Source organism: Sitophilus oryzae, unplaced genomic scaffold, assembly GCF_002938485.1.
Source record: "Sitophilus oryzae breed Bouriz unplaced genomic scaffold, Soryzae_2.0 scaffold_1018_pilon_pilon, whole genome shotgun sequence".
Classification (NCBI taxonomy): Eukaryota; Metazoa; Arthropoda; class Insecta; order Coleoptera; family Curculionidae; genus Sitophilus; species Sitophilus oryzae.
Window position 1 is genome coordinate 743,798 of NW_022145636.1, and position 10,229 is coordinate 754,026.

Sequence of the window (10,229 nt, forward strand, 5' to 3'; positions counted from 1 at the left end):
ATAATATTTAACATAATAAATTTGACTGAATGTTTATATTTATGTATATTCAAGATATATTTACAATCTTTTATAATAAGTTAAATAATGAACTGCAAAGAAAATTTGCCTATTCATTTTAACAATGAAGTTAAGATTTTTTCAAAATCTTTCGCCATTTAACAAAGTTTTAAAATATGAAAAAAAAAAAAAAAAAATTTCAAAAAATTAAAACTTGATAAATTTAAAATTAAGCCAAGTTTGGGCAAGCAGCACATGTTTCAGTTAATCTACTTCTAATTTTCTGAAACTACCGATTATATTTTCTGGATTGCTCTTAGACGAATTCTTTGATCGAATGATGCCTCTGTCGCTCAGAAGATTCATGTCGTCCATGGCCATGAGTCTTTTCTTTTTTGAGTCGACTTCTTGTTTCCACCAGCATATCATATCTTTGGACGAAATGTCGCCTCCAAATTCTGCCGGTAATGATCTTTGGTTGATTTTTTGTACTAAATCCAGTTTGGAGTCGTGGTTCTGAAACAAAAATTGCCGTCAGTGTTAAATGTCAACGAGAGAAAATATATCATCTCATTAGAAAGGTAGCACAAAAATCTACATACGTATATAAAATGCTATCACTGTTTATCTGTGTCGTCTCTCTACTGAAGTAACGACTTGCTCTAGAAAGTTATTTAGCTTTTTTTACTAAAAGATAGCTAATTGGCTCTTCTGAAAACTGTCGTCGACGGATTTTTTGTTTTTCATTTTAATTAAAAAAATAAAATAAAAAGTATGTTTTTCCTGGTGTCGTGGCGGATACGCCAGGCTTCAACTAGGATAATATAAATTCCCCGACACAAAAGTCCACCGGCCTAAAATTCTTACTAAGTTTGATGTTTAATAACTTTTTAATTTGTAATCCGATTTTTATGATTATAGTATTAGTTTGTAGATAAATTTGTTGGCATTATTTTTTGTTATTTTAATAGATTATATATTAGTGCTGTGGGTTTGTACCAGGATAAATCGAAACTTCGTTTTTGCAATAACTATAACAACTAAAAAAGTAATGATGGATGAAATTTTGGATAAAAACACTTCTTCCTGTAATCTAGATGTATGCATTTCTTTTTAATAATTATCCTATTATCTATATTCTTTTAATGAGCTACACATTTTAAATAGAGTAGCCACTTTGAATCTTGATTTTTTTGAAAATGGAGCTGTCAATGCCCCCGTTATATTGAGAATGTCTACCAAGAAGTTGCAGTTCCATTTGCTCCTTTTATTGGAAATCAGTTTATATTGATGCATGATAATGCCAACTCCCACACTGCGCGAGGTAACGAGTTAGGAGTACGATTAGTTAACAAGAACCTAGATGCAGCTGGACTACGAAGATTGGAATGGCGTCCTTGTAGTCTCGACCTCAATCCAATCGAACATTGATGAGATGAACTTAAAAGAGCTGTTCGTCGTCGTCCAATTCCACCACAAACTTTACATGAGCTTTGAGATTCCTCTGTTAATGCTAGCCTTAGCTCTATGTGCCGTGTCATAGCAGTATCCAAGACAACAAAAAATCCGGAAACTAGGATGATATTGATCATCGGAAGCCTAGTTTAGTCCAGAGACAGTACTGGAAATGCCCAAATGTACGGCTCGCAGTGCTGGAAAACTCTAGACCAAATAGAAGCAGATCGTCTACTAGAGAAACAGACTGGGTCACAGGCCTTCATCTAACTCTAAAACCACCGAGGGACTGCTAATGCTTAACAAAAATGAAGTGCGGATTACAACAAGTCTCTGGACAGAACATATTACATGGCTGTCAAGTGCGGAAGTGCCATATTATTGAACTCAACCTGATCCAAGCAAGTCTTTGCTGCAGACTCTGCGATAAGATCCTGAAACAGCGGAACATATAATATATCACCGCGAGGCTCTGGATCACAAGTCACACTTTCTATTTGGGAAAGCAAGGCTTGAACTAGAGAAACTATACTGCCATCCTATCAAGGACCTGATCAAATTGGCGCAGGTCACTGGGATAGAGGCCTATGTGCAGACATAGAAAGGAGACAAGCCTGGAGTGCCCGTCCTGTCCAGGAGTTCCTGAAGACGCGGAGCACATGTTCTTTGTGTGCCCACGTTTCAACTTAATGCGTAATCATCTGGAGATTGTTCTTGAACTAGCAATTCAACCAGAGACACTAATTGATGCAATGCTTTCTTCGAAGGCATCCTGGAACGCGATCAATGTTTTCGCAACGAAAGCACTCCTCCAACACCTGCGTTCTATAGAGAGGAAACGAGCCAGCAACAAGAACAGTTAGAGAGAGAGAAGAGAAGAGAAGCATTGACTTCAATTAATGGAAGGAAGAGCAATAGCTAGATTCTCTCCCTGCGAAGTAATGCCTAACGGCCGGTTTCCGACATAATAGAAGTATTTCCGACATAATGACGCAGTAATGCCAACTTAGGGTTTGTTCCTCTAAATTTAGGTGGGAAAATATGTACAGGGTTTTGTAGGGGTTAAAATTGATGAAAGTGATAAATACTTGGCTTGCAGCTGAGTGATTTTGGACAATGCTGGTTTATGGGGGGTTGGTAACCCTGTAAATGGTTTTGAAATTGCTTTAGGGGGAAAGTTTTCAAACAGTTGGCAACACTGATATGACGGCCACCTTTGACGGCCCCTTAAAATCTGGAAAAAAAACTTGATAATTTAGGAATCTCTCAAATTCGAACTTTGAAATACTTTATTTAAAATTTATGTTTTAATTTTACTTAAGTAGACCAATTTTCAGCCAAATAAATGAAAAACAATCGCCTTTTTTAACCTAAACCAGCTGTTTCTCGAGGTAGAAGCAAAAATAACTAATAGTAGTCCGTTTGTCAGTCAATATTGATGTAGTCATATATTTAGTTAAATTTATTGTTTCTATTAATAGATTTTAAAGAGATGACATTACAAAAATATAGGTTTGTCTATTCTGAAACATTATTAAAAAAAAAATACAAAAAAAAAATTTATAAATTATTTATATACAGGGTGGTCCGAACTGTATTCCAGAAACTCTGACAGCATATCTGCAGATAAAAATAAAAAAAAAAAAAAAGTTCCTATAAATGTAAGTCCTGGAAATGCTTAGTTTCGAGATACAGGGAGTAGAAGTTTCATTTTTATTTTGATTTTCCAACACTCTAGGAACTAACGTTAATTTTAGATTAAAATTGCGACTGAGTTTTTGGCATGAGAAATTGATTTTGATGTCAATAAGATCTTATATTTGTAGTTTTACCTACATGTGTTTTAACTGTTTTGAAGAGTAATAACTTTCACCCGTGCCCTGTATAAAGCTACTGGGTGAAAAAATAAACATTAAAAAAAAAAAAAAAAAAAAAAAGTCTCTTGGTAAAATCGCTATGAGCAAACGTTCTCAAGAAATCTGATAAATAAAAAATAAAAAAAAAAAAAAAAAAAAAAAACAAATAAATACGTTAAGTAGATAGTTAGTTTGACTGAAATAATAAATTTGAGAAATTCTTATGAAATTAATCATAAATTTTTCTGTGAAAATGATGATAAAACAGTTTCTGCAGAACTTTTGGCACAAAACATTTCAAATTTATGATTTCAGTCTAATAACTATTTAGTCGACATATCCAAATTATTTCACGATGACAGGTATTGATAACTCTGATTTCAAATATGTCTATAAACCATTACTCGTAGCGATTTTACCAAAACCTTTTTACGTAAAAAGTTGTAAATGTATTTTTTTACTGACAGGTTTTATACAGGTACGGACGAAAAGTTATTACTCTTCAAAGAGCTAAAAATATATGTAGGTGGTGCCCTCTACAAGTAGAGTCATATTGATATCAAAATCAAATTTCATGTCAAAAAAAAACAGACACCAATTTTTATCCAAATATTTTTTTTTTTTTTTTTGTATAAAATTATTTTGGAAAAAATCGAAATAAAAATGAAATTCTACACCCCTGTATCTCGAAACGAAGCATTCAAGACATACATTTATACGAACTTTTTACTATTTCTTTTACCCGCAGAATATGCTGCCAAACTTTCCTGATTACAGCTCGACCACCCTGTATACTGTCTGCATAATCAGTCTATTAGATATCGAGAGTTGGTTATTACAAAACCTTATCAGCTGAAAGATGACATTTCTTGAGAAGTATCCTTTTGTGTATCCGACAGGAATAACATGTTCGTTAGTAGATCCTTGGGCTTGAAGGGTCGAGGCAGGATTTGATCTAAAAATAGAGTTATATATTATCGAGTTATAATTGCTTGGGGTCATCCTTTATTTATTATTAAGAAACGTGTAAATTAGCTGACAGACATTTTCCTCTCGTGGCTGAAATTCCCGCAGACAAGGCGAAAGAGGCGACCTAACAAAAGAAAAATAAATTAATAATATATTGTTAATAATAATATAATATATTGTCAATATAATTTATTGTTAATTAATTTAAAAAGTATGCAAAAGGACAGACAAAAAAATCGTTATTGAAGTAATAAAAAAAATATATTTATAATATGTTCGTATATTATATGATTTATCTATACTTAAATGGATGAGGTGTCCAGCGTTCCCTGAATAAAGCGCTAGAGTAATATCGCGCTTTTGATAACTGTCTGCAGCTGATTGAGCCACGATCTTTTTGTCCGCCCTTTTGCATACGGCTTTTAAAATAAATAAATATGACATTTCACCAATCGGCATGCAAATATGCCATAATTTTTTTAATTCTTCAAGTTTAATTTTTTAATAATTTTTAAAATTTCATGCCTCTTTCGCGTTGTCTGTCGGCATTTTAGCGACTAGAAAAATGTCAACAATTTTCCACGTTTCTTAATAATAAATAAATGCTATTTTCGCAATTATAACTCATGTATCTTATAATATTTTTAGTGTCAAAATTTCACCCTTTCGATTGGCCGTCCACGCTTTAAGCCCCGGGATCGCGCTGGCAGACAGGACTATTTCATAATGGCTACCCAAAAGGATACTTCACACAAAAAATCAGCCATGTAACGATGATAAGGTTTTTTATGTAGCCAGCTCTTAGACTATATGGTTTCTGATCAAATTAAAAAAAATATATTATGAAAAAGTGTTTAACTAATATATTAATTAAATTCAGTAATTACAGGGAATAATTATATAGGAATGATGCCACCTCGATAAATACGAGCATAACGCAATAATTTTTTGCAACAAAATATTACTTCTTATTAAAAATTATTCATTTATTAAAATATTTAGCAAAATATAAATAATCACTTGATAAAAATTTGACTGACAAACAGAAAAGGACTAGCATACAAATGTATCGATTAGGATAACCACTATAGATTAAAATGGTCAGATTTTCTTCTGTAATAATTTACATTCTGTTCAATTTTCATGACTTACCATAATTCTTTCTTTGATCTTCTGGCTCATGTTGTTTTTTGCGAAATCGTAGACGTATTTTAATGCTTGCGGCATGTTGATGAAATGGATTTCTTTGTGTCTCATTGGGAAAGATTGCTGAAACAAAGCTACGATTAATAAAGCTAATGAAAATATCTGTAAATAAATATGACTCTGGATGAATCAAGTGGTCGATGTAATTTTTGAAATATTCAAAGTTTATCACTTTTAAGAAGACTTAGTTATACACATTTGAAAATTCACTCGGTCTAGATTAGATTAGATTCTTTAAGGTTATTTTTAGATCTTGTAGTCCTCTTCTGATCCTTAGGTTATATTCTCCGTTCCTATCCTTCTCAAAAAGTCTAGTAACTTAGAGCCTAAACCCTCCATATAGCTTCTCTGTCAATGGCCTATCATTGCCTATTACAGAGAAGCGCGACACAGTGTGTTCTGTCGTTTTTTCTTCAGATTGACAGAACCTGCACATGGCGTTGTCCGTCAACCCCTTTAGCATAATAACAATTAGTAAGCTGTGAATGCCCCCAGCTTACAATGTCCTGTCGGTAGACTCGGTATACATGAAACAGTGGCGCATCTAGAGATTGAATCTGGGAGGTATAGTGACTATATTTAAGTAAAGTACTAGATTTAAATTAAATTAACGCTGATCTTTTTTTATAGATGGGAAACGCCTTTACGGCCAGAGTGTGGAGATCTCCCTCATGCGAGAGGGCCTGGGTAGGCCCTCTCATGATTGGTACCCTAGTGGGTACTAACAGCCCATCTGTGCTCTAAGCTCGCCAATCTCCGTACCGTCAAAGGCATTTCATCACTATTAGAGACTTATCATTCTTCTATGTTGGTCTTGTCTGTACCCAAATCTTGTCTGTTTCGTCCTTCGCCTTTTTCTTCATAATGTTCCTTGACATGCCGCAAATCGCTTCGATATTTTCGTTCGATGATGTTAGAAGGTTTCCGATATTTACTCTAGTAATCTTCGTACCACATACTGTTCCTACGTTTTCCCCTATATCTTCGTGCGCGTGACACTCAAATAGTGTATGGTTAGCCGAGTCTGACTCCTCGCAATACCCAAGGATACTATAGAGATAAGGATAGTTCGATTCCTATCTTCCTGCACTGTCAGTTTTTTTACGTAATCTACTTACCGAGTTGAAGTTGGCGCTAAAGATTTTAGACAGTGACAGTTATTTAGTTTGGTTAGAAATAAGCCAAAAAATGTGTACTGATAAGAATAAATAGTAGACATTCCAATTGATACAAAAATGCATGAATATTCTTTGTATTTCGATACACTTTTATCAACCAAACTTGGTCGTTTTCTGCTCAGCAAGGCAGAGATCATACGAAAACAAAATATTTACAAGTGCTTATACATTTTATTAGAAAGCCAAATTATGTTGAAGATTGCCAAAGGTATGTACTTTTCTACTGTACGTATATTATTTGTTAAAATCCTTGGTGCCTTTGTTCTGCAGATATCAAACTTTCACTTTTTTTTCAAATATCGATATATTGAATGATGTAGATCTTTTGAGTTACCAATAGTTACCAACACAGGTAGTCGCAGTCACAGGGAGTTCAAGCTTAACAGGTGAATGCCCAAAAAGATTCATTTCAATCGGATAGTATAAAAACAAAACAACTCCATCAAAAGGCACTGAGTTTAAAAAATTGTCTTAGATACTTAATATATGAATTTACAATTACCGAGTGTTAAAATTAAAATTAAAATATCTATCTTATTTATTATTTTCAAAATAAAATATATTTTTTTAAAATAAATTATAGAGGGTGTCACAAGATTACAAATTAATTTAAAAATAACTGCTAAAGAGTTTTTTGATATCATAATTTTATGTATTTGGCAATAGTTTACAATACGGTTTTTGTGTGTCATGTACGAATAATATCATAGTTTTATTATCTTGTATTTATTTATTAATAAATTAAGTTGTTAATAAATAAATAAATTTAACCATATAGTTGCTATATATTAGACCATTTGCTACGTTCTTAGATTTTGTCCCGCTAGAATAACCATCCGCCGCACTGTGGAGCGCTGGTCAGCGCATGACGTAGCATTCCACGGCGACTACGACAGCGGTGATTTGACGCGAACGAACAGTCCTTTAGAATATATACAGTCCTTGCGCAATACCAGCATGTAGGAGAGTCAGCCTTGCGGATCCTGTGCAGATACTCGCCAAATACTCCATGGCCAGTCATGGCTTGCGTGATGTAGTAGTCCGTGTTTGCTTGGTCGCATTTTATCAATCTTTATTATTAGGTATGAAAGTCTTTGTCCATCCGCTATATGCTTCCCATCGTGTCTGCCATTGCTCTAGTACAATGTTTCTGGCCTCTTTCCGGAAGGAAGTTCCATTTTTATATATTTGGTTTCTTTCCTGGATCAGTAGACTGATCGGAGGTATCTTAGAAAGACACAGTACCGCTACTAACTGTTGGACATGTGCAGTATGCCGATGCAACCCTGAGTGCTAACTTCTTATTTATCCTTTCTAGCATGTTTCCGTGATGCTTGAAGCGCATGGATCTGTCCCAAATCGACGATGCGTAGAGTATGGTCGAATGAACTACCAAAGCCGTCTTATTTTTTCCGCGTTACGTCCTCGGATATTGGGAGTTATTCTCATCAGATGCTGGATGATGCCAGTAAATTAACGCGTAGGTATTAGGTATTAGATATTTTGACTCTGGTAGAAAATAACCTTGGATTGTACTGTATTTTACTGTATTTTCTATCTGGATTGGTATGTTTAATTTATTTTTTGACAATTTTATTTTACAGTATTTTATCTTATTTTTATTTCTGGAATTAAAAAATCTGCAAAAAAGCATTACAGTGGGTATTTTAGAAATAGACATTTAAAAAAAATATGTGTGCACTATTTGCGCATATTTGAAGTATTCCTCTTCTTCTTCTTACTATCGTACTAATATAATAACTAACTAGATTACTATCGTAACTACTATTCGTACGTTAGGACCAAATCCTGTGTTTTCTTCAATGGTTGAAGAACAGTTGGGAATAAAGACCAGCTTTCATACCATCTTATAGGTGGTCGACCCGGCGCGGCGCGGCGCACAATGGATCGAAGCATAGGAAGATAGGGACATTGGCTATTTTTGAAGAGTTCCAAATTTAAATATTTTTTTACATATTTGTGTTAAAGAGATATTCTAGTCTTGTAAAACATATACAGTATGCCTGTTTGTTATTTACTTATTGAGCATATGAGCACCATTTGAAGTAAATTGAAAAATCATTCAAATTGGTAGATAAAGAGTCTTACATTTGATTGTAATTTTAAAATAGATGTAAGAGATATTCGTTTGTTATATATAACGACTTATTAGAAGCGTTCTTGGGCTATAGTATTGGATTGTTAAATTTAAAAAAAAGTCACACCAGAAGTGAAAAACTCATTTGTTTTTTATTTATGTCATTAAGACTTAAAAATATAAAGTTTTCTTGAATTACAAAAAAATGTAAGCAGATGTAAGTGGAGATATTACGTGCAATGTAAAGAGCCACCTTTACTAGCACATATCATAAAAAATTGGCTGCCCCAAAGTGCCACTGCAAAAATATAATGTTTTTAATGTCAAAAATCCTTGAATTTATGCAATGCACGCACAGTGCACCATCAAACAATTTGTTATTTGCCGATATAGGTAAGTATATCTCGTCGAAGAACATTGGAGTGGGACTGAATTACACTACAATACATAAGGCATATAGGTTGAAAGGCCCAGAAATGTTTTCGTTTTGGTATTCGGTATTCGGCAATTGAATTGGTATTCGGCAATTTGTCGAGTTTGCCGTGGACGCGCATCACGCGTTGCTTTGCAGAATATATTTGCAATTTTATTTCAGATTTAGGGAGGAAATGGATTTGATAGATGATGTCGTTAAACAGGGATGGGGCACAACGTTTGCACAACTAACGATGGAAACACTGCCAGAAGATTTTTCCGAAACTTCGAAGTCATAACAAATTACAGGAATCGATGAATTGATTGCTGGAAAGACTATATACATTACTCCAAGTTTTGGTTTCAGGAAAAAAAAATAAATGCCGAAAAGTTTAATAAATTTGCAAAAGAGACTGCAGAAGAGTTAACTTTTATGGATGGTATTACATGCCATCTTCTCTACAGAAAATGTTGATACACGGAGCAAAAATCATCAGCAATTTTTGGTTTCCGATAGGACATCTGTCTGAAGAGGCCTCAGAGTCTAGGAATAAATACTTTCGGAAATATAGAGAATGCCGTTCAAGAAGGTCTAACAGAACTTTTGCAAATGAAATCATTTTACATAATCTTTTGTTGTCTTCCAATCCATATATAACTGATATGCGTAGCTGTGATAAAATTCATAGCGATTTAACAGAGAAAGCAATATTTCTCTTGTTATAATATTTTTTGTTTTCCTTTTTATTTAGAGATTAGTTTTTTTGTGAGTCACCCTGTATATTTTGTTAACTATTTGGTACAAAAGGCCATATTAATTTAGATTTAACAGAGAAAGTAATTTCTCATATGTTATAATGTTTTGTTTTCTTTTTTGTTTATAGATGAGCTCTTTTTGTAAGACACCCTGTCTATTTTTTAAAATATCTGGTACAAAAGGTCATATTAATTTAGATTTAACAGAGAAAGCAATTTCTTTTTTGTTGTAATATTTTTGTTTTCTTTTTTGTTTAGATATTAGTTCTTTTTTTGACACACCCTGTATATTTTGTA

At 33.6% G+C, this 10,229-nt stretch overlaps 1 protein-coding gene across 1 annotated transcript; it reads right to left on the bottom strand.

Annotated features, from left to right (window-relative positions):
* Positions 1-224: 224 nt before the first annotated feature.
* On the bottom strand, positions 225-5,707 carry LOC115874327. The gene is made up of 2 exons (XM_030889440.1): positions 5,433-5,707; positions 225-516 (listed from the first exon to the last, which is right to left on the bottom strand). The coding sequence occupies exons 1-2, from the start codon at positions 5,535-5,537 to the stop codon at positions 265-267; spliced, it is 357 nt and encodes a 118-aa protein (XP_030745300.1). The 5' UTR covers positions 5,538-5,707; the 3' UTR covers positions 225-264.
* Between the last annotated feature and the right edge of the window lie 4,522 nt (positions 5,708-10,229).

Excerpts from the sequence above, each read along its gene's own strand:
- LOC115874327 (XM_030889440.1), bottom strand. The coding sequence starts at position 5,537 with ATGAGACACAAAGAAATCCATTTCATCAACATGCCGCAAGCATTAAAA. Across the intron at positions 517-5,432 it reads AGATCAAAGAAAGAATTATG|AACCACGACTCCAAACTGGA; the intron begins GTAAGTCATGAA and ends TTTTTGTTTCAG.